This window comes from Mustela putorius, unplaced genomic scaffold (genome assembly GCF_011764305.1).
Source record: "Mustela putorius furo isolate JIRA1106 unplaced genomic scaffold, ASM1176430v1.1 tig00000095_pilon_pilon_pilon, whole genome shotgun sequence".
NCBI classification, from domain to species: Eukaryota; Metazoa; Chordata; class Mammalia; order Carnivora; family Mustelidae; genus Mustela; species Mustela putorius.
Window position 1 is genome coordinate 4,478,470 of NW_025421280.1, and position 25,355 is coordinate 4,503,824.

A 25,355-nucleotide genomic window follows, 5' to 3' on the forward strand; every position below is an offset into this window, starting at 1 on the left:
CAAGCTTTCCCCTTCAGGTTGCTTGATTTCTCTCGCCTCTTTCCAGCTGCTTGTGTCCTTCCTTCTCTCTGCAGATGGCTTTCCTTTTTGTCCACACACAGCAGAGGAGAGCGGCCCCATCCTCTCAGCCTCAATTCCGGATTCCCTGGACTGAGGATATGATTGGCTCAGCTTGAGCCAGGTGTCTGTTCCCTGGTCCAATCAGCTGAAGCCTGAAGCGGAAGGGGTAGGACCAAGTTGTACAAATATGGCCACCACTCACGGTGTTTATCCTGAGATGGGCAGACTCACCAGAAAAGCATTTACTATTTAATTCTCTCGGGTAGGATGAGGTGTTGACAGAAGGAAAATGGACAAGTCCGAGCAAACTACGGTGGAAAGGAAAAAAGATGCTTTTTGAAAATCAGAAAGTAAATTCCTTTGGGTTATGCAACAACAGAGTAACTTGAAATATTTTATGAGTTTTGACATATTCCTTAATGGATCGTGTTCTGTCAGTTGGTCTCCTGAGTATTATTTTATTTTCTCTCACCATAGTACACGTATTTGGGGTTTGTTTGTGTGGGTTTTACGAGAGAAGTACAGTGATTTGAACTGACACATTTATTTCTTTCTTCCCGTAGAATAGAATAGTGGAATAAAAGGTGACTTTTTTGTTGTTGTTCAGATAGACCTTAATTTAAATCTTGACTTAGCTTTTTTCTTACTCAGCTAACTCTGGATAAATTACTAAATTCTGTACCTCAGTTTCCTTGTCTGTAAAATGGGGATATTGTCATATAGATTTTCTGTGGCACTTTTATGAAATAATGTACATAAAGTGCCCAGCTTAGTACCTGAAACAAACAAATATTTGTTCCCTTTCTCCTCGCCACCAAAAGTGTGTACTTTGCTGAATTAAGGACATAATCAGGGGCCATGGAACAAAGTAAAAGCCTGCCCTCTCACTTCTCCACACCACTTCAGTGGTTTCTATGGACCATGTCTCCATAATACCGTGATCTAACCAACGGAGCTAGTTTTCAGACTTTTAGAGCAGAGTTTAGTCAAAAATGTAAATGCAATAATTAGTATTTTTCACACAGAAAAACCATCACTTACCCCACTCTGAACCTCAATTTCCCCATCTGTTAAATTGGAGAAGGTCACAGCAATCCACAGGTGACTGCAGCTCAGAGATGATATGTATAAAACACCTGGAACAATGGGAAGTCTATAGCTGGTGCTTCGTAATGGAATGATTTTCTCTTTAAATTAGGTTTATATGTAATCTGAGTTTCCAGTCTTATAGTTTGGTACAACAGCTGAGAGAGAAAATGCTGCCCATCCTTTTTCAAAGTGATGCAGAATTTCCTCATCCATGGGCAAAGTTGGGTAGACATTGTTCACCATGACATTGTTTAGAATAGCAAAGGACTGAAGGACATCTGAGTGTGTCTCAGCAGGAGACTCATTAAATTATTACATGTCCACTTGTTACTATAGAACCATTAAAAAGAGTACAGTTGTGTCTCTATGTGTTGACACTGGAAAGATCACCAAAAAAGAGCCTAATTCCACTTGAGTTGAAAATATATATATATAAAAATATATACAATATTATGTATAATAATATATAATCTAATAATAATACAAATATATGAGAGTATATACCATGTGTGTATGTTTCTGTATACATATAGAATCACAGTACACACACACAGTCATATATAAAATTTATGGATAGTTATATACACACAAACACACACACAAATATTAACAGTACTTGCTTCATTTGCAAAACAATATGTCCAGTATAATAACATTGCAAAGCAAACCATTTATCATGAAGTTTTTGAAAATATGTACATGTATGTATTTGAACATACATGTTAAAACAGTCTGTGCTGATTCTCCTCAAACTGACAGGGTGGTGATTTCTGCAGATAAAACTGTTTAGAACATGAGTTAATTAAGGGGGCTCTTGTATTCTGTGCATTGTTTAAATATTTTATAGGGAGAGGGAGCTATCTGGCTCTGTCCATAGAGCATATGACTCTTAATCTCAGGGACATGAGTTCAAGCCCCACATTGGGCATGGATCCTACTTAAAAAATAAAATGAAATCAAATAAAAAATAAGTAAATAAAGAAGTATCTTATAGAGATTATTTCCCAGTGTTGCAGTTATAGTGGTAAAAACGTAAATATAATTGGAAATTTATACTGACATATGCTGTTCTTAACTATGTGTCTTAACTGTTCTAAATTACAGTAGTGACATGCTATAAAGAGGACAGAAATTGGGGCACCTAGGTGACTCCATGGGTTAAACCCTCTGCTTTCAGCTCTGGTCATGATCTCAAGGTCCTGGGGTCAAGCTCTGTGTCTGTCCCGGCTCTCTGCTCAGCAGGGAGCCTGCTTCCCCCCCACCCCACCTGCCTCTCTGCCTACTGGTGATCTCTCTCTGTCAAATAAATAAATAAAATCTTTAAAAAAAAAAAAAAGGACAAAATTTCAAAGATGGAAACTTTCCATTTTAACTCTAATGTCATAGGTTTTCCTTTATAATCGTGCATTTATTATATTTATTAAAATATATCAATGAATATAGGCAATTTCATTTGAAAAATCCAATATTGATTCAATGAAAAATATAGTCGTTTCCTCTGGGAAGGAAACCAGCTTTTCATAGTATAATCCTGTGTGCACTGTTATGGGCATAATTTTTTCAACATAGTGATTTGTCTTTACTTTTCATTTTTTTCTTCTTTTAAATATAAGAAGAAATTAATTCATCTATTGATGAATTCAAGAGCTAACGCCAAACAGTAAGTCCTATTTAGGATCAAGGCTGTTGAGTAACTCAACTGAAGCCATTTTTAGGCCGAGGACATCACATGTAAACTAAATTATGAATCAAGTTCAAGGGTCTGCTTGCCAGCACCAGCCCTGATGCCGCCCTTGCTATCTTGTCTCCACAGATGACAGAAGGCAGGCACTGCCAGGTGCACCTCCTGGATGACCGGAGACTGGAGCTGCTGGTTCAGGTAGGTGTTGATCGCAGAGAGACAGCCTGTACTGGTTCTCTCTGTGAGCCTCGTGGCCCGTGGTCAGGCTACTCACTTATTTCTGCCAATGACTGGGGATCATTTGAGGGGCAAAAGAAGAGCTTCAAAGTCAGACAACTTGGTCTACGTGTAAGAGTAGTTATGGTCTGGTGACAGGAATTTGAGACCCTTGGGTTCCAACCTCAGCTCTGACACTCAGTAGCTGTGTGACCCCCAGGAAGTGACGACTTCTCTGAACCTCTTGTTGGTAAGCTGGACGCCATCATGTTTCCCTAAAAAGGTTATTGTGTGCTGCAAATCTGCATGATGCCACCTTCTTGCTACACAACGTTGTCCAAGCTAAATACCCAGTATCATCATCTGTGAACAGAGATGGAGAAGGCTTAGTTTTCCTCATAGTATTATGACTAAAACCAAGGTAAACGTTATATGTGAATGAAATCCTTTTGTAAAATACGTGGAGTATATGAGTGGTGGTATTTTAATTGTTGATCCTTCTCTCTTTATTTACCCCACACTGTGGACCAAGGGCCTTAAAAAATTGTGAAAACCCCCTCTGAGAGTCAAAGCTGTAGCTACAGCTAGAACTCTCTCCTTTGACCAAACCTAAACTCTTCAGAGGCTCCTTTCTCACCCACAATGCTTAGGCTTCAGTTAGAATGAAAATAGTAGTCGATACTGTTTCACCAGAGTAGACCTCTTAATCTAGATTTCTGTCTATTTCTTTCTTCTTCTTCTTCTTTTTTTTTTTTTTAATCATGACCATCTTTCTTCCCCAACAGCAAACATCCAACTCCCAAAACACCATAATGAGCCCTGGGTTGTTTGGCTCTAAGTTCAAAAAAAAAGCCCATGCAGGTGCCGTCCTGTGTATCCCCCTTTTCTTCAGAGTCCCTCCAAATCAGGTCCCCACTCTCACTCTGGATGTTTCCTCTGATTCCAAATCATGCTCCTTGACACCACGTCCAGTGCTTCTCAAAAGCTCATAGATTACATCCTTCTTCTAAATAAGTTCTTAGTAAAGACTGGTGATGATCATCAGTACAATGACTAAAATCACTCCTGCTCTAGAGAGAAATGAAAGGCTCAGGCTTTGGAATCAGAAGGAACTAGGTTCAATTCCCCGCCCTCATTGACCGGAACATCAAGTCAGGTGTTTGTTTTTCTTGACTTTGGTCCCCTCATCTCTAAAATGGCAATAAGAACCCCCTATCTCATAGGCTCCTTGTAAGGATGAAATGAGACAGTAGATAGAAGGAGTTCAGTGCAGTAAATGGGAACCAGGAGTAGCGTAGTAGTTTTATCTGTAACCGCACAACCTTAACAGCATCTTCAGCTAGCCCTCACGAAGCAAAGTTATTCGTACAGTCCAGACGGTGAGGTGTTTTATATTCTTTGACTTGGTCACTAACATCATACTATATAAAAAAGAGTATTTTTCCAAAGTATCATCAAGTTAATAAACATACTATTCCCTAGAGGACAAAATAAGGTACTGAACTAAATTGCAAAATACAGGAAAACGATGATCTCATTGAGGTTTCTGTTACAATTTCTTCCCCTTCCCAATCTCTCGGAAAATGTGTAGTTGATTAACATAAATAGCAAAACGAGGCGGGGTGTATTTAAAAACAAACCAGCAGGGGCACCTGGGTTGCTCAGTTGGTTGAGCGGCTGCCTTCGGCTCAGGTCATGATCCCAGAGTCCCGGGATTGAGTCCCGTATCAGGATCCCAACTCCATGGGGAATCTGCTTCTCTCTCTGACCCTCCCCCTTCTCATGCTCTCTCTCTCATTCTCTCTCTCAAATAAATAAATAATATCTTTAAAAAAAAAAAAAAAAACCAGCAGGGGCACTCGGGTGGCTCAGTCAGTTAAGCATCTGCCTTTAGCTCAGGTCATGATCTCAGGGTCCTGGGATCGAGTTCCACATCGGGCTCCCTGCTCAGTAGGGGAGCCTGCTTCTCCCTCTGCCTGCCACTCCCCCTGCTGTGCGCTCTCTCTCTCTCTCTCTGTGTGTCTGTCAAATAAATAAATAAAATCTTTTTAAAAATTTTTAAAACAAGCAAACAAAACTTCTCCAAACTATTTGGGGCAGAGAAGGGTTGTAGCTTCTGATCATCCTTTTATTTTAACAGCCCAAACTTTTATCAAGAGAATTGTTGGACCTCGTGGCTTCACATTTCAACCTGAAAGAAAAGGAGTACTTTGGAATAACATTTACAGATGACACGTGAGTGTTTTAATCATTTTCATTTGTTTACCTTTCACGGGGATGACCTGCTTCTTGTCATTCACAATCAGCCGAAAAGGGCAGAAATGCTCCAAGAATTAGAATATGTCCTGCTTAGTTATAAAGATTATCTGAGACTTTTCTCCTAGGACTATTGCAAAGGGGGAAGTAAGGGAATACTGATCATTTTTAAACACCAAAATATTATCTTAATATTTTAGAAATCTGTTTTAATGAGTTGCTGTTCTTGGGAGACTATCTGCAGTTTTTATACTGTAGTTATGTATGTGTGGTCTGTATTCACTCATATACTGCAACGAGATTTAATGTTTTGGGTGTTGGTGGCAAGAAAGTTTAAAGGCAAATGTATGGCCCACCTGAAAAATGTGTTTCTACTTTTAATTAAAAATGACCTTTTTTGATCCCGGGGTCCTGGGATCGTGCCCTGCATCAGGCTCTCTGTTCAGCAGGGAGCCTGCTTCTCTTCCTCTCTCTCTCTGCCTGCCTCTCTGCCTACTTGTGATCTCTGTCTATCAAATAAATAAATAAAAATCTTTAAAAAAATAATTTAAAAAAATGTTTTAAATTTTTTGAATGACCTTTTTCACTTCCCCCCATGTCATTTTATGTTACCTCTTTACAATCTTTTTCTTCTTCTACTTATATTTTTTATGCCAACTTGGACAAAGCATATATTTATCAATAATATAAATGCTTTCTGAAATGAAGCATGTGTATAATAATAGACTCATAAGAAGTTAAATCTCCATGTAAAAAAATGTTTGGTCTTACCAGTTCTTTCCTCTGTGTGTGTGTGTATGTATGTGTGTGTATGTGTGTGTTCTGACAGTCCCATTTGCCTAAGTTATTTGCAACCTGATAGATTATCAGAGGAATTTTTCCTCTTTGTGGGGATAATATCCAAAGAGTTCTTCAAATATTAAAATTCAAGCAAATGCATTCCAGACACAAAATATATTGGCCAACTATCCAGCATTCTTTCTGTAACTCTCCCAATGTAAATTTTTTTCAGTTCTTTAATTTAACCAGGCAGAAAATAATTTCAAGATGGGGTTAATTTTTTTTTAACACCTTGCTTCTGATTATTTTCAGCCTGGGTGGGCCACAAGTCTAGCCACACACACACATACACACACACCCTTCCATGGGCTGGGCAAAACCACTTGTCAGGAGACAGAAAAACCTGAAAACTCCGATCCCAGACCCAGGATGCTTCCTGAATCGGAAGTACACTGGACAAAAAAAACACACTTAGACATTGCCCGCCTCACTCTGATGCACAAAATTATCAGTTTACCCAACAACTATTTGAGACCCTATATGATCGGTCCTCTGCTGGAGGAAATAGGAAGCGCAGACATCCATTGACCACATACTCTTAGCTGGAAATACAAGGTTAGTGCATGTAAATTAGTGATTAAATACACACACACACACACACACAGGTTGAAAGTGATTGTACATGCAATAATTGCAAACACTACATGAAGCCCAAAACACATAATGGCTAAGCTATCTGGTTGAAACACTGTGGTTTAGAGAGGTCACGTAGAATAGAGGTGAAAAGCATGAATAGTAATTTATTCATTCAGCAAATATTTCTTGAGTGCCCATGAAATGCCAGGCATCGTTCTAGGTCCTAGAGATTTAGCTGTGCATGACAGAGACAAAGTTCTTGTTTTCACCGAGTTTATATTGCAATGGTATGGTCTAGCAGAACAAGTAAACAAATAGATAAATGAGAAATTACTTGAAATGATAAGTGCATAGAAGAAAATGATCGTGGCTATAATGAAGAAAAGTTGGGAGGGGTGTTAGATAGGATGGACGAGAAAGGCTTCTAGGAGGAGACATTTAATAAGAAGCAAGATCCCGTTCTGCGTACGTAGAGGGAGACATTCCAGACAAAAGCCAGGGCGAAAGCTTTGAGATGAGACAGAGTTTGACTTTTGGTTTTTTTTGTTTTTTTTGTTTTTAATTTTGTATTTTTGAGAAAGAAAAAAAATCCAAGGGCGTCTGGGTGGCTCAGTGGGTTGAATCATCTGCTTTTGGCTCAGGTCATGATCCCAGGGTCCTGGGATTGAGCCCTGCTTCGGGTTCTCTACTCAGCAGGGAGCCTGCTTCCTCTCTCTCTCTCTCTGTGCCTGCCTCTCTGCCTACTTGTGATCTCTGTCTGTCAAATAAATAAATAAAATCTTTAAAAAAAAAAAAAGGAAAAAAATCCAGTATGACTGGAACATAGAGAGTAAGAAAGAAAGTGGTGCCCGTGAAGGGTGAGAGGGAGGCAGGGAGTGGCTATTACAGAATTGTGGTAGCTATGAGATTTTAGGACAGTTACTTAGCATCTCCGCTACTCCAGTGTTCTCTTTGATACATCGGGCATAATAATGGTACCTTCACATAATAAGGACTAGATAAGACACATGTACTAGGATGCTGGGATTGTGTACTGTTAAGTCCGGTAGGGCATGCCCAGTTCATCGGTTAGGCACATGCTGAACGGTAACTGTCATGCTATTGTTGGTACAGTGGTAAGTTCAGTGTCCAGTAGGGACCTAATGGATGACTAGAGTAGAATTCTCCCAAGAGAATAACTACAAATGGACAGGACAGGGCAGACTTTGGGTGGAGGGGAGAGAAATGGGCGATGACATTCTAGGAAAGACTCATTTTGTGGCTCCGTGTGTGAGCATGGAGAGGACTGTGGTGCATTTGCTCAGTGGTGAGGAGCCCGGCCTGAAGGTGGCGCAAGAGGTAAGAGGAACAGGGTCATAGGCGAGCCCTGTGTGTCACATAGATGGGAGAGGCACCCTCCCCCCACCCCCTGCTGTAGGATGTTTGCACAGGAATTACATGATTTATGACTGGTGTTGCAAGTTCCCCAGCCTGCAAGGTTTCATGATGGGCAGGAAAAGGGGGTCCTGGCCACAATGGATGGCTTCTGGGAAAACTCCCAGTTCAGGTGAGCATAACCAAACAGTGCATAAATCAGTCATTCAGCTGTAAGGTCTTCTCTTCAGAAAGAAAAGCTATAATATGAACGACTTCCTTTAATGCCTTGAGCCACGTACCCCCCTCTTCTACTCTGGGATATCTTTCTAAATCCCCTACTGGGAGAAGAATGTCTCACTCAAGTGTCTCCTCCAGCATTCTCGTTTGGCGACAGTGGTTGATGATTGTAGTCTTTCCAAGAAGCCTGGCTCCATACTCCCCCGTGTACTCCCCTGCAAGTGACAGCACAGTCTATTTTTGAATTACAACCAGTTTGGAAGGTGTCTTCTGGCTATAGCTATGTTTATTTTCAGAAGAAGCAGGAGCTGGACTTTGGGAGGGTGGAGGGGGATTTGGCCATTTCCACCTTTCTGGGGAACAGGTCTGGAAAATTGCTCTGTCTAAGGGTGCCTCCTTGGAATGTCTTGGTCACAAGCCCTAGCTCTTTTTTTTTTGTCTGGAAAATATTTTTGGAAAGTATTTTCTTTCAGCACTCACTTTCCCCCGCCTCCATAAAACCACTGAGTAGGATCCCTCCCAGGATGCTGTCTGAATTGAATTTCCAACTTAGATGCCACATCAGCCATCTGCCTTTGGTGAACTTCTCTCAACAGAGTAAGACAAAGCTGAGGGGGACCTTTTGTCAATGAAACTTGCTACTGTCTATGCCTCCATGCACAGGCCAAGAAGAGAAATGGAAAACTGAATTATGCCATTACATAAGAAAAATAGTGATAGTGACCAACAAAAATAAATCCACGGTCCTGTTGAGCGTGGGGTAGAGTTCCTGGAGATTCATTCCACTTGGAAGTACCTCCTGGTGTTGTGTGTGCAGCGGCAGTCTTTCACCTCTAGAGGGCAGTCTTGCCCTCCAGAACCAGCAGCCCTGAGGTTCACCAAAATGGTTCCCATCCCCTTCAACCCACTTCGTTTTTTCTTTAATTCTCTTGTTTTGAAAGACTTTGCTGAATAAGCTTTGCTTATGATGAAATAACAGTTTTCACAACACAATTGTGACTTTTGATCACCATCCCATTTGCTGGGTGTGAGCTGATGATGGGCTTTTGGACCCATCCAGATACCATTTTTGATACCATTCCAGACCCCCCCCCCAAAAAAAAAAGCTTGCTTTAGGGTTGAGCTGAGCAGCTTGATAGAGGAGACTGTACAATCAACTGTCTTCTTGAGACATTGATTAGCTCTAGTAAATTTGCTGATGGAAAAACTTGAGAAAAGCAAGTTAGAAGCAAAAGTGCTTTTTAATCTCATGTAGTCTTAAAGACTATAAAACAACACGTTAACCTTATGTATATCTCAGTGGTAGAGTTATGGGTAATTTTCAGTTTTTTGTTCTTCTAATTTACTCTTGTTGGTGAGATTATGGATGCGTTTGTTTTGTTGTTGTTTTTTCTTTGAAGTTATTATTATTATTATTTTAGTAATCTCTACACCCAGTTTGGGGCTCGAGTTCACAACCTCAATATCAGGAGTCACCTGTTCTTGCAACTGAGCCAGCCAGGCATTCCTGAATGGATTTTTAAAACCTAATTCCTAACTTACCCTTTTTAAAAAAATTATTTTTATGGTACATATACATGAATGTCTTTTTATAAAAAACATTTAATATCATGATTGAAGCCAATCCATTTTGATTGCCTCCCCACTCCAAATGTCACAGTTTGCTCTATATCTCTCCAGAACTATAAGAATTTCATCCATTATATAATAGTGTTTTCGGTGTGTGTCTTTGGTTAATATAATTGATTTATGTCATATATGTTATTATACAACTTCTTTCCTTCATTCTTGGACATCATTCCATACAAGTTCATGTAAATATATATTGTGCTCTTATAATAATGCCATATCTTTCTTATATAAAAGCAAAAAGCACGAGTCCAAATGAGTCTCATTTTCCCTAAGAAACTGTTAAGAACCGATACTATACACTATTTTATGTACTTTAAAACACATATTTGAACATGTCTGAGATTGGGGTATGTCTTTAAATCAGCAATTCTAATCTGGATGAAATACAGTAGAAGAGTCCCTTACCTTCTAGCCCCCTATCATTATATATATAAATATATTTTTTAAACAAGCAGTGTTTCTTAGAACATCCCCTCATATCACTTATATCATCTTATTTATCTTTATAATATTTCTCCAAGGAAATCTAGGGATAATTATCGAAAACCTCATTTTATAACTGCAGAAACAAAGACACACTTTTTCCAGTGTTGAGAATAATAAGTGACAGAGATCAGCCAAATGTTATAAAAGCTGATTCAATCAATATTCCAGTCACCTAATATACCAAAATCCTGTAGTGTAAGTTCTGAGCTCAAATCCTGGCTCTGCCAATTTTTTTGCAAGCTTATTGTAAAATATGGCATTAACACATAAAAACTTCCAGCTCTGTGGGGACAGAGTAACTGTTATTATTATGAGTAACTGTTATTAATGATTATTATTACTATTACTCTTATTATTGTTTATGTTCACTTTTCCTATCTACTTATAATGAATACAGCTTAGAGTTTTCTGAGTTTTTTAAATGATTTATTCAAAGACCAAAAAAGGTTGGAAAGTATCTTGTGGCCCATTATAGGTGTTATTATAATTTGACACCCCACCACCATTTGCATGTTTATAAGCTTTCTATAAGCAAGCAAAATGGAGTCTATGCCTTCTGGGAATATACCGTCCAAAATGGACCAGCTGGTTGAACCGCCTTGGAAAAGTCCTGGAAACAAATCCCAAGCCATAGTATCATCCTTTGGATCCCTCAGAGGTCAAAATTTAGGGAGAATTATTTATATTCATGGACTTGCTGATGCTCTTGAGTAAATAAAAAAATACATGCTCAAATATTAGGAAGTCCATAATATAGAAACAGCACTCCGAGAATATGGAACCCCATGCTTTATAGAAAGCTGTACTGTTGTTCTTTGTGTCTGTCTGATTTTACGAAACCAGGCGTTTTCCCCTTCTTGACTCTCTGCAGTATTTCAGATATCATATTTAATAAGAATTTGAAGATTAATATATTTTCACCTAGTTTTTTACCTCCAGAGGTACCAGGTAGTATCAGTTTCTTGTTTATCCTCTCAGAGATATTTTATTCATATGGGTGTGTGTGTGTATTTTTACATTTTAAAATGGCTATATGCTGTACTCAGGTTATGTACCGTGCTTTTCCATTTCACATCATGTCTCAGAAATTGTTCAAAGTAAGTTTGTGAAGATACCCTCCATCTTTTGTATGGCTTCCTTGTGTGTCATTGCTCAGTTTAAATTCATGTTCTAAGCAACACCTTGCTGGATATCTGGGGGTCGTTTTGAGCCTTTTTACTGTTACAACCAATGCTCAAGTAAGGGACTTTATACGTGAGCCATTTCTCACATGTGCAGGTTTACCTGGATAAATTCTTGGAAATCAACAGTCTGTCTCAAAGGCGGATGCTTTTGTAACTTTGATAGTAATTGCTAAATTAGCCTCATTACCAGCTGTAACATGTTATACACCTGCCTTCCCTGTATGACAGTAGCTCTTTGTTCACAGCTTTGCCAACACTGCGTGTTATTGAACCTTTCTCTGACCTTCTGTTTAATACTTTTTCTTTGCTTTGCCCTCACAGAGGTCAGCAGAACTGGCTACAGTTAGATCACCGAGTTCTTGACCATGATCTGCCAAAGAAGCCAGGCGCTACCGTTTTGCATTTCGCTGTGAGGTATGTATCCATAGAAACATCCAGCATTCCCACCTCCCTTTAAAAAAAAAAAAAATTCTAGAGAATAAAAAAAAAAAAAAAAAAGAACAGACCTATCAAAACATTATTATGTGAGGAAAATTCTCTACTGTCTTAGTCTGGAGACGAAGTTGCCATAGATACTGTATAGAACTGTTTTCTTTGATGATGAAGGGTAGGATCACCTTCCTTTATGCCTCAAAGTCCTTTGGACCAATTTAAAGCTGGAAAACATAGGTACTTTTTTTTAATAGATAAGGCTGTTTTCAACTCGGAATACTTTTAGGATTTTTATAATTTGAAATATGGCAGACATTTACTGTTACGTAAACGTTATGTATGAATGTTTCCTAGACTGCGGCAAGAATTGAATTTTATACAATTTCATGCTTTAGTTTGAATAGAAGATAAAATGCAAACAAATGCTCATGGAAAGAATTATCTTAACAGTGCAGAAATCTGAATTCAGCTTGCAGGCAGAGAGATTGCTGAGAAGGATGTAAGGAGTCCTTGACTTGTCCCCTGGCTCTGTCTGCTTGGGCAGGTCACTTACCCGTTCCTAGGACGTCCTTACATTCTTTCTCCAGAAATGGATGTGTTCAACTCAATCAGGGATTTCTTAAAGCCAGCCCATGATGGGAATAGTTTTCCACATGAAATATTCACACTCTAAAATAAAGAAAATGTTATAAAAAGTAACACCTGCGTTCCTGTACCTAACTTAAGAAGTAAAACGTTCCAATTTTGCTGAAAGCCCCTTTCTGTGCCCTGGCAGCTCTCCCCACACTACCTGAATTTGATGGTAAATTTCACAGTGAGTTGTTTTCCTTGTCTGAAGCCAAATATGATCAAATAAGTCAAGGGAGTAGATTTCCCAGGAATCTCAATAAGTTTTCAGAAAGCTAGAGCAACCTAAAGAATGTTTCTGTATTCTGAGCTTGTGTTATTTTTTGGATATTGAAATATGCTTTGTTTGAGGTGCCTGGCTAGCTCAGTTGGTAGAGTGTGGAACTCTTGATCTCTGGGTTGTGACATGTTTGACAATTGGAGAGTTTAGTTCAGAGGCACATGCGTTCATAATCTTTATAGCTTACTTTTTTTTTTTTTTTTTTTTTTTTTTTTTTTTTTTTTAAAGATTTTATTTATTTATTTGACAGAGAGAAATCACAAGTAGATGGAGAGGCAGGCAGAGAGAGAGAGGGAAGCAGGCCTCTCCGCTGAGCAGAGAGCCCGATGCGGGACTCGATCCCAGGACTCTGAGATCATGACCCGAGCCGAAGGCAGCGGCTTAACCCACTGAGCCACCCAGGCGCCCTCTTTATAGCTTACTTAAAAAGAGAAAGGAAGGAAAGGAAAGGAAGAAAGAAAGAGGAAAAGGAAGAAAGATGATTTGTTTTATGACCTAGTAGTGGAAGCTTCTTATTTTTCTTTTTGGGAATTTTTATACTATGATTACCTGGCAAAATCATGCTCATTTACACAAATTTTTTTTTAATATATTATTTATTTCAATCTCAAGTAGGTGGAGAGGCAGGCAGAGAGAGAAAGAGAGGAGGAACCAGGCTCCCCACTGAGCAGAGAGCCCGATGTGGGGCTCGATCCCAGGATCCTGAGATCCTGACCTGAGCCGGAGGCAGAGGTTTAACCCACTGAGCCATCCAGGTGCCCCCCAATTTTTTTTTAACTTCATTTCATTTACTTCAGTCTGGTCCATGAAACCCAAAAGTATGGTAATAACCTTTTTTTTAAGCATCTTTTTTTATATGAATGGTGATTGTCAATGGTAGCTGCTCCTAACTCAGGAAATAAAGTATTGGCAATCTCCAATTTGGTTTTGTTTTTGTTTTTGTTTTTTTTCTTTCTGCTTTGATAGTTGGCTTGGAATTTCTTTCATACCACAAGACATGTTTTTGAAACCCAAAAAGGAAGTAGCATAAATGGTGATTTGTCCAGGAGCATAGCTAATGCAGAGAATTGCCCAGAAATCCTAAAGAAAGACAGAGGAGTTTCCTGGAAGGAAAACTTGTGTTCATGGGAATCGGAGGAAAAGGCAAATGTAAACTTACCAGCAGTAAGAAAGAGAGCATATTGGTCAATACGCGGGTCAGAGCATAGAGAAATTTGATCTTGTGTGTGAAAAATGGCTCAACATAGGTCAATGTATTTTCTCACAAAAGATTATAGTTTCACTCTAAACATTTCACGTTATACGAACTTACTCTCCCCCAGCCTTCCTCCCTCCCCACCACCCTAACATCCTCCTCTTCTCAGAGAAAAAGAAGGATGACCCTCGTTGCCTGGTGACAGAATTGTTTTTAGCCTCAAAATTTCTCCTTGTGTCTGTGAAAATCCTTTTTGTTTGCACTTTCAAAATTTAGGGTCCAGTCTCCTATGAAGCACTTAAGCTGTTCCCAGTTATGTATGTTTTAATGCAGGCTGTGGTTAAGATCCTTGCATTTTCATCTTTGCACACACGTGTTACTTATGTGGCATAAGTAGTCAGCAAGACCCTCAGTCTTTGGAGAATTTAACAATACCATTTATTTAGTCATCCGATTGTGAACTCCTCCGACAGCTGATGTGCGGTCTAGTTTTGGTCTCAAAACACCAGGGGAGAAAACTCCGTCTCCCTTCTATTCAGTCATTCCTTATGGCAGCCCTATCTTCTGGAAGCAGGTTCCTGAGATGCCCAAGCAGCCTGCTGCTTGTTTCCGTGAGTTTCAGCACTTACTTGAGCCTTATCTCTCGAGAGTAGCCCGTAATCGCATGGCGTGACTTTCCCTTAACTTCTTGCGTGTTCAGAACCCTTATCGAGTTCTTAATAATTCACTTAATTTTTCCTCCCAACAGTATAGTGAGATCATAATAGTCTTTGTTATTATTCCAATTAAGTGCTTGTTGTTACTCCAACTTAATTAAAGAGATGATAAAGCAAAAGCCACAGAGAATTAAGTGAGCTGATGGAGGTCATGCAGTGGAATGTCGTTCTTCGGAGGGCCTGGTCAGAGGCGCCCTGTGAAGTCTGGTCCCTCTCAGAGGACCTCTACCCTCTTCTTTTGAGAGAACAGAACCATTGGTGAGACCGACATCCCCATAGATAACATCACTGACCCTCGGAAGTTGCCTCTGTCAGCTATACTTTTAGTCATTGAAGAAGGGAACCCAAGACAGATTTTTGACTCTGTTTGGATACTGGTCCCTCCAGGAGCCTCCAGAAATATACCAACCCTCTTCAGAAATACACCAGCCCTCCCTTTTTATTCTTCTTTTCAGTGGAAGTGTAATTGACACATAAATGTACAACATAGTGATTTGAGAAGTCTATACTGTATCCGGGGCTCACCACAAATATCGCTACCCTCTATCACCACCCATTACTCTACCATTGGCTGTATGCCTCTGCTATACCTTTCATCCCTGTGACTTACTCATTCTGTAACTGGAAGCAGTCACGGAGGTGCAATCACAAAGCAGTGTAAGCACAACGACAAAGGATTCCTGACAGAGGTAGCACATTATAAGGATGTGCCTCGTGGTTATTGTCATTGCAAACAGAAATATTCAAAAGCCAAGGTTGAAGATAAGGTTCTGGAAATTATGGCCTTCTTACAATGAATAATTGGTCACTTTAATAAAAGAGATTAGTGGTTTTTTTTTTTTTAAGTACATTGCATTTCAGTGATTCCCCACAGAGAGAGGAGGTGCATATCTGAATTATCCTAGGAATCTTTAAACTAGACAATCATATCCCTCCAAGCCCCAGATCCCCCACATTCCTGGCCCAACGTCTGACCCGGTGCACTAGAGATGGAGTAGATGTGTGGTCTTGTTTAAGTTGATTGTGACAACTAAAAGAGACATCGGGATAGGAAGTGAGTTTACAAAATGCTATAAAAATATAAGAAAATACAATTTTTCAAAAAACTGTAGTGTTTGTGGAAAAGAAAAAAAAAACACAGTTTTGCTCTCAAGTAGTTCTCTCTCTATGGAGATGTAGTATTAACCCGGTGGCAGGCACTGGGCTAAATATTTGATGTGCATTGTCTCACTGAGTCCTGAGCTAAACACTGGGGTCCTGCAGATCTGGGATTGGAGAAGGGGGGCAACTTTCTCTTGGTTAATTCCCTCCAGGGCCCAGGAAGCAGCTCAGAAACACAGGCTGCTTCTGCGTGGAAGAAAGAAAACACTGAAGGTGAAGGGCATTCAGCGTTCCCTTGATGAACTTCTGGATTAAACCTTTGTCTTCTCTTTGGTTACAAAAGCTCAATGATATGTGCTAAACACGCATGTGACACCTGGGTGTATAGACGCCTCATAATTTATTTATGCACCATATTTCATTTAACCAATTCTCCATTTCCATGTGAGTCCAAACTCCCCCAGGTTGCTGGGGGACTTCTCCAGGCTGGGGGGTTGTTATTTGCTGCTGTAAATTATCTTCTGCAAACACAGGGGCCTCCTTGGTAATGCAGCCCAGATGTGAACATTGGAAAAGCTTGATAGCTAGAAAGCATGCAAGCATTTAAATCAGAGAGCAGGGCCTTGGTGTGACCTCACTGGAAAAGCTCCCATTCCCTCAGGGGAGACAGGGGAGGGCAGGCGGAGGTGGCTCAGGCTGGTACCACCCTGCTCCACACCAAGCCACGTCTCGTCTTGGAGTCTTTTACTCCCTTCTTCTGAGTCTTTGCTGCTCCCCCAACACCACCTCCCACCACTCCCCTTCTGGTCTTCCCTCTCCTGCCGGTTTTCCTCCTCCTGCTCAAGTCCCCTCTGCTGTGTCCTAGGGACTACTCAGATGTACCCCTAAGGCATATAACACTCAGGGCTGAGAACTCCCTGCATGACTTGGAGAGTTCTAGTACAAATGTGGGGGAGGGGAGGGGAAACTGCTGCCTTTTTTCTGCCAAAGCTGTTGCAAACATGGAGCCTTAGAAAAACTTCGAAAGTTCTCTCAGCACCTGGTGGCCTGGTTCTGGAACACTCAGCCTTTAAAAAGAGTTAAACTGAAGGAGGCATCATGACTATAACCTGTAGGTCCCCATCATTCCACTGGACTTTTTTTCTTTTTTTAAGAAAACCAAATATATGGAGTACAACACAACAGGCAAAAACAATCAAACAAAAACTTTGGTGAAAAAAGAGATTTGTTAATATGGAAAAATGCCCCCAATATAGTCAAGCAAACCACAAAACATGTGACATGATTACACTTCCGTGAAATACATGAGTAGGGAGAAAGTCAAAAATGCTTACAGTAGTTAATCTCTGAGTTGAATGATTCTAGGAATGATTGTTTTTGCCTTTTTGTTAATCTCGATATATTTTTTCCTACGATGAACACATTACTTAAGCATTTTTTTAAAATGCAAACAGCAGTTAATTTCTGGGTAGAATGATTATGAGAATGATTTGTTTTTGTCTTTTTGCTTATCTCTCTCCATTTTTTTTCCTACAACGAACTCATTACTTAGACATTTTTTTTCAACGCAAGTGTTAGGACTGATAAAAGGAAGAGAAGTTAGAATGTTTGTGAGGGGCTAGCTGCGAGTTATTTGAAAGCTATCAAAGAGCAGATAACTTAGAATAAGCAGAGGATAGGAAACTTTATCTCTTCAAGGAGGAATGTGATCAAAAGCCCAGAGGAATAACTAATTCCTCCTACTGTGGACCCAGCAGAGGCTCTTTGAGGCAGATGTGTGAGGTCAGCCGGAGCTCTGGGCTACCCACCACAGTCACATCGAAGTGGGCAATATCCTGGAACCTAGAGAAGGTAACTGTTGGCTGCCTTAATATTGACTGTGACCTCCTAAGTGGCGTCACCAATTCTTGACCTTCCAGGCACTTGGTCAGAGGCCACCATCCATAAGGATCCGACATCCTGACTCATACGAGAGATCCAGAAAGACACAGAACCCTTCAAAACTTGAAGCTTGATCCTGATTCCAGTTTTACAGGATTCTATTTCTCAGTGTGCTTTCTGATATCAAACATTATTTGTGGGAATCGGCTCACTCTCCTCTGTAATCTGTCCTCGGGGTGACATCAAAAGGGCAGAAGGAAAGAATGAATAATGTAACGAGTGCAAAAAGCTGAAGCGTGCAGAAGTTAAAGCTTGGCCTTTAGTGCAGGGCATGTGATTCGTCGCAGGGATGTGGGATGGTCTCAGCGTCCTGGGCATTGGCTACCCAGATGCCAGGACACCCTCCAAGTCAAGGTGATCCAAAAATGCCTCTCACACTGCCCAGTGCACCCCTACTCTGTCCACTGGGAACTGGTGCTTTAGCTTCTCTCCTGGGTTCAAATCCCAGCTCTGCTCTTTACTGCCCCCTGTGGCTTATTTTCCTCATGTGTAAAATGCACCTTGTTGTTGGAGGATTAAACCTATACGAACATATAATGTAGACCTTAGTAAATGTTAACGATTATTAAGATATAAATTAAGAGACTACCTTAATCACATATGGAATGGGTAAAAAAAAAAAATCCATAACATGATATATGGTCTTCAAATGTGGGAGGTTTGGGACTGTCTGGCTTAGGTCAGACCCATTCACGGTTGCCCTCGGTGGAAGATCTCATCGTTTGTCTTTGTCATTCACGGTGCCCAGCCATCCGCCCCACGCCCCATCTTCCCTTTCCTGCCTCCCTTCTTGCCCTCTTCTCCAAGCCTGTGTCCCTCCTTTGCTCGGGGAGAATGGGAACTGGCTGTTTTGCAGTTTGGAAGGGAAGAAGCACACTTAGATTCTTATGGGTTGCCTGGGGCAGAAGACTTCTTTAGAACCCTTTCGGACAGGTCACAGCAAGGCCCTTACCCCTCCTGGGCTTCTAGCCCATCCCTGGGGAGCTCAGAAAGAGCCACACCGCAGCCGTGAGCAAAAGGGCAGGTTCCTACAGGCTAATCTGGAGGGCCCTCGCTGGTTCTCCTAGAGATGCCTGGAAATTCAGAAGTGAGGGAATGTCTTTTGGCAGGGGAGCACACTGTGGAAGCAAATAGTGCTTTCCTTGGGGAATTCTCTCAGACGTCACCCCTCTCAGAGATGAAAGGAGCATCTGGGACTCCCACGAGCCCTGCATAATGGCTTGGAGAAAGTACAGTATTCTTCAATTACACTGCTGTCTTCAGCACGCATTATAAAGTGAGACGGTGGTGTGGCAGGGTCATTACAAGCAATAAGCAGAGATCTCCCTGCTCCAAATGTGGACTGGGACCTGATAGAAATCTCCTTGGACCTGCGGCTGCGCTGAGTGCCAGAAATTACCTACAATGACTGACCGAAACCCAGAAGGAGGCCCTCACCGGACGCCACTCACAAGCCTAGCATTGTTCAGAATGCAAGGTCATTGAGCAATTCTTGCCCGATTCGCTGTCTTTAACGATATCACTGAGACATAAGGATCGCCCTGGAAAATGAAATAGGCTTAGTTGTGGAGAACAAGTCGTAAATGGTCAGAAGGATTTTTGTTTCACAACATTTTCCCGTTCTGGGTCAAAATAGACACCTTAGGGGGCACATGGGTAGCTCAGTGAGTTAAGCCTCTGCCTTTCGCTCAGGTCATGATCTCAGAGTCCTGGGAATAAGCCCTGCTTCGGGCTCTCTGCTCAGCAGGGAGCCTGCTTCCCACCCCGCGCTCTCTCTCTGCCCACCTTTCTGCCTACTTGTGATCTCTCTCTGTCAAATAAATAAATAAAACCTTAAATTTAAAAAAAAAAAATGGACACCTGGGGAGCATTTGGTGTCCTTGAGAGAAAGAGCTTAGGAAGGACACATGCTAAAGTTTTAAAAAGCTTCTCAGCTTAGCCAGTGCCTATCATTATGGTCCCATCCACAGACGAAGAAGAATCTAGTAATAATGCCCACCACCCATTGGCTACTGAGTGACATGCCATCCACTCTGTTGAGCACATTTAAAACATCTCATGGCTCTGGGGTGTGGGGCAGGTAAAGCAGGGGAGCACTGAGCAGCTGCACAGCCAGCTCAAGGTCCCAGGATGGGGCTCTCTCCCCAACTCCATGGTGTTGACTTTTGGTCACCATGAATAAATGGCCCAAGAAGAAAATACTGGCCACCTACACGTAAGTGACTATTGAAGAATGATCCTTTCCAAACAACTCCCGTGTTCTAACGCTTTTTGACAAAACCTGTGTTGTCATCAGGCCAACAGGCCTGCCCTTCCCCAAGCCATCTCTGTCACATCACTGAAGTGTGATGTTCTGTTATCCTTGCTAAGTGGTTAGGTGAACACCTGTCCCATCAGGAAGGAACAAAGATAGCTGGGGGAGCACATAAACTAGAGACAAAACCTCTCCAAGCAAACTCTCTTCTCAAGAAATTGTACTTATTAAGCTTTCTGAGGTTTGTCTCTGAAACATATGCCTAGTCAGAAAGCCTGAGCTCCTTTCAGGGCTGGAAATTGAACCAGGGGCTTCAGCTTCACAAAATCTTGGTGAAAATGACTCACAGTAAGCATGCAGAAAGGAAACAGTATCCTTTTGCCAAAAAGGGGCTGGAACAAAAGGTCTTTATTTTACAAGTCTGGGAGAGTTCATTTTATTTCATTAAGAAGCCCTAGATTTTGTTTTCACTTCATGATACATGTTGATAGGTGTGCCTGGGGAGCTGTTCTCCCAAAGGATGACACTCACTTTTCATACGCTCCATAAATATGAAGCCATTACAATGGCCCCCTTGAGGGAGAGATAGGATTCTGGATTGAGAGAGCAGGTAATCAGATGCCGAAGAGGAAAGGTAGAAGGCAGCAGGGCAGGTTGCCAGAAAGTGGTGGGAAACAAGATAGGGGCTTGTTTACTGGAACGAAGGTATAGTCAGGGACTTGGGCTTCAGAAACAAGGTGAACCCAGTTTCTGGTACAAAGCTGTATGTTCAGAGTTGGGCAAGCCACAAGCTGATTTAGGGCTGAGCCACCCAGCCCCCTGCATGTGGTCTCTTGAATTCCTGAAGATTAGCAAGAGGACTGGTTTGGCTGATATGTCCTCTCCCTAGAATAGTGAACTCTCCCTACCTGGTGAACTCATGCATTCTTTAAGACTCGGCTCAGTTGTCCAAAGGGACGTTTCGTGCCCTGTGACACTTAGGGCTACGGATTTCAAGCTTGGCAACCTTCTCCCTCTTGATTCTTAAGCCGAGCTAATTGCAACCCTCCTTCGGGCCCCATGGCATTGTGTGTGTGTTACTTTTCATTGTGATTGTTATTGTACGAAAATATTATATCACGTGGGTTTGGAACATGAACTTTGAAGTCTGAGAGGCCTTAGTTCGAATCATGTCTCCACCACTTCCTACCTGTAGGCCTTAGAGAAGATGACTTGACATTTCCATCTCTGTTTCCCCATCTGTAAAATGGGCTCATAATTTGCTACCTGTGGCATCTGGTTGTACTGAAGATTAAGTGAAATGATTGTTGAGAATGAAATGAGACAAAACATGAAAGGCGCTTAGCGCCTGGCTAGTCATAAGCAAGAGCTCAGGAGATTGTAGCTGGCCCACTGCAGCTGCCCCTTTCAGGAAGCTCCCATTACCTCAGCTGACAGGGATAAAGTACTTGTAGAAGCAAAGAGAGAAAGCAACTGGCACCATCACTACCTAGTTGAACCGGAAGTCCCTTCAGGATGCAGCCATTGAGAGGCTCCTTATGTGGGATAAGCAGTGGACCAACCAAGCCCCTGTGATCCCTCAGAGGGAGTGACAGAGAAACAGTGAAGGCAGAGGGAGGCAGGAAGCAGAAGCCACCAGTCAAGGAAAGAAGGGCAAGTCCGTTGAAGGACATCTTGGTTCTTTCCATAGTTTGGCGACCGTGGCCAAGATGCCCTTCAACGGACAAATGGATAAGGAAGATGTGGTCCATATACACTATGGAGTATTATGCCTCCATTAGAAAGGATGAATACCCAACTTTTGTAGCAACATGGACGGGACTGGAAGAGATTATGCTGAGTGAAATAAGTCAAGCAGAGAGAGTCAGTTATCATATGGTTTCACTTATTTGTGGAGCATAACAAATATCATGGAGGACAAGGGGTGTTAGAGAGGAAAAGGAAGTTGGGGTAAATTGGAAGGGGAGGTGAATCATGAGAGACTATGGACTCTGAAAAACAATCTGAGGGGTTTGAAGTGGCGGGTTGGGGTACCAGGTGGTGGGTATTATAGAGGGCACGGATTGCATGGAGCACTGGGTGTGGTGAAAAAATAATGAATACTGTTTTTCTGAAAATAAGTATATGGAAAAATAAATAAATTAATTAAAAAAAAAAAAAAAAGGAAGGGCAAGTCCGCAGCGGGAGCTGAGCGCACAGAAGCAAGCGAGTCACTGCCCCAAGGGCCAAAAGCCCGGGGCACCCCTGAGTAATGCTGCCAAGGCCGCTGGAGGTCTGGGATCTTACACTCAAAGCCGAGTCATGGTCCCCACCCCGCCGCCACACAGCATTTAATTCCAGAGAATAGGTTTTTATTAACAATTGTTAATATTTACTTAGTTTAATCCATATATTACTTAGTTTAATCCTTCCAAGACCCCCCAAACCATGACATGAGTGCAACCATGACAGCCATTTTAGAAGAGACACAAAGAAGCTGATGATCATACCCATAAGGCCATACAGCTAATAAATGGTTAGAGGAGGGAGTCCCTATCTGGACCTTTCCAGTTCCAAAGCCTGTTTCCCCCAACCCCACGTTCTCCTCCGTGTCTGAGTCCTCCACTTTCCTTCCTCACAGACTAGCCGTCGTCAGTCTTCCTTAACCTCACTTATGAGATAAACCCTTGTAGGGAAAAATATAAAGGATTTATTCTCTCTCTGGAACTCCCCTTGATGATTCAACATTAGAGGTGGAATTTTTCCAATGATTTTGCCATCACCGTGATAAAATCATCCACGGTCCTTTTCAGTTTCATTTATTTATCCAACATCCTGTCCTCGTTGAGGGGGCAGGGGATGGAGGACAGACGCCAAAGAACTTTCATGATGGTGTGCAGCTAACTAACACCAGGCTCCCGAGCCACGTCCGTTTCTCTTCCAGGAGCCGACCTGTGAGCTGTCTTGGGGTGTTAGGTCTCTTCATGCATTATTCATCAAGCAAAGCTCCAAACTTGAGAAAAACTTCTGCACCTCCTCTAGGCTGCTCAGCCACCCAGGGCTTCTCGTTCCCTGGCCAGCCTCATCATTAGGATATTTTGAGAACAGGCCAGAACAGTGAAGGACTCCCCTCCCCTCCTTACAGGGGGCTGTCGAAGCTACTAAAGCCCAGGGAAGGGGGTGGGGAGAGGCCTAGAATACTCTTCATTTGCATGAAAAAAAGTCCAAGGTTAAGTGCTTTGGCTTCCTGCCGAGTGAAAACCCTGGCCTGGAAGGCTGACAAGAAAGAAGTGGGGTGTGATTGAAATTTGGCTGGTGGGTGCCTGGCAAGGTGGGCGTGGGGCCCTCACCGCTCCAGTCTGAGACCCAGGGCGGACGTCAGCATTCCATTTTGTACGTCTCACTCAGTCGACTTCTACTTTCAGCCCTCAAAGCTCACCGGGGCTGTTTTGAAGCTGAGGTATTACGAGCTCCCAGAACACATGTCCAAGAATGATCAACACAGATAAAGCTGGGTTTGTAGCTGGATTCCATTTCGGATTTCTCTTGAGTTCACCGTCCAACACACAAAAACTTTCTGTTAAGAGATTTTAACTGCATGTATGCCTACATTCATATCCGTGAATATTTGTACATACACGTAGACATACGTATGTGTTACAGACTTCTTTTATTTTTTTTTAATAAATCTTCTTTTTTTTTATTTTATTTATTTATCAGAGAGAGAGGGGGGGAGAGAGTGAGCACAGGCAGACAGAATGGCAGGCAGAGGCAGAGGGAGAAGCAGGCTCCCTGCGGAGCAAGGAGCCCGATGTGGGACTCGATCCCAGGACGCTGGGATCATGACCTGAGCCGAAGGCAGCTGCTTAACCAACTGAGCCACCCAGGCGTCCCTACAGACTTCTTTTAAAAGGAAAAAAAAAAAGCACAATTGTTTCCTAGTTCCTCAAAATCCTCTCTGCTTTTGGGGACGCTAAATGAAGACATGACATCATGCTGAGGGAGGGAAAGATATCTTAAAAAAAAACAATTTCTGTACTATTTTTCAGGTTTTACATTGAAAGCATATCGTTTTTAAAGGATAAAACCACCGTGGAGCTGTTTTTCCTGAACGCCAAGTCCTGTGTGCACAAGGTAAGATGCCCCAATTGTTACATTCAGTGAATGAGCCCAGACGGACTGGAGTAGGGAGGACAAGTGGTATTGCCTAGATTTTCCTGTCCAAAGAAAAAGGGCCACAGTCTTTTCCACGGCTGTTAAAAAAATATAAAAATTTTAAACAAAAGGCAGCTCTTCTCGAATTCTAAGAAAGACAGCCACCTGCAAGGGACTCACACTCACAGACAACTACCATGGCCTTAAAGGCAGCTCATACTCCACACAGAATATTCCAGAAAGACGCAAAGATGGAGCAGTCAGAATGATTGAAATCTCAAAAAAGTCATTCTGGAAATCTTGTTTCACAGAGTTTCTCCTACCTCTCCCATAATTCCAAACCAATCTTACTTAGGGGCCTCTGCTCAGAGCCACATGTTTTAAAGCCAATGTTTCAGGGGCACCTGGGTGGCTCAGTGGGTTGAGCCTCTGCCTTTGGCTTAGGTCAGGATCCCAGGGTCCTGGGATAAAGCCCCGCATGAGCTCTCTGCGTGGGACTCTCTGCTCGGTGGGGAGCCTTCTTCCTGCTCCCACCCCCTACCTGCCTCTCTGCCTACTTGTGATCTCTGTCAAATACATAAATAAAATCTTTAAAAATAATAATAAAAATAAAATAAAGCAGTGTCTCAGTAATCTGTGGTGACAGGCCGGTTTTTTGCTATATTGTTTTTTTATTTGTATCCAATCTTTGGAGGATACATTGCTTTTGTAAAGTGCAGTGAACACGAATTGCTAGATAAATGATCCCATGCCCGGATATCACATTGCTCTAAAGCCTTCTCAATTTTGACCTTACCCCCTTGCAGACTATCCTTGCCTTCAAGGCTTCTACTCCGTGCTCTCAAACCACACCCTGAGCCAAGGCAGGGAGCCTGTGAACCTAGAGATGTTCATCTGGAGAGAACTTCTCCATTCTAGGTTATAGTTTCAGTGTCCGGGATCTCAGAGGCCATGCCCATTTCCAGGGCCTTCCAGACCCCAGAAGGTGGGAACCCCTTCTGTCCAGATACATCACCCTAAATCTGAGGGGTGCCCAGGATGCCTGGCCTAGAAAGACAATGG

At 42.0% G+C, this 25,355-nt stretch overlaps 1 protein-coding gene across 8 annotated transcripts in view; it reads left to right on the top strand.

The window, feature by feature from the left end:
• The window catches only part of FRMD4B (FERM domain containing 4B), a 324,296-nt gene that overhangs the window by 202,435 nt on the left and 96,506 nt on the right, over positions 1-25,355 (top strand). For 7 of the 8 annotated variants that reach the window (XM_004738339.3, XM_045077913.1, XM_045077915.1 and 4 more), the window contains 4 exons: positions 2,963-3,028; positions 5,187-5,281; positions 11,935-12,027; positions 24,188-24,272. In XM_004738339.3, the coding sequence (XP_004738396.2) occupies positions 2,963-3,028; positions 5,187-5,281; positions 11,935-12,027; positions 24,188-24,272 (339 nt within the window). Of the gene's footprint in view, positions 1-23; positions 411-2,962; positions 3,029-5,186; positions 5,282-11,934; positions 12,028-24,187; positions 24,273-25,355 lie in introns of those variants that run through there. The other variant, XM_004738338.3, reaches the window with a different exon arrangement.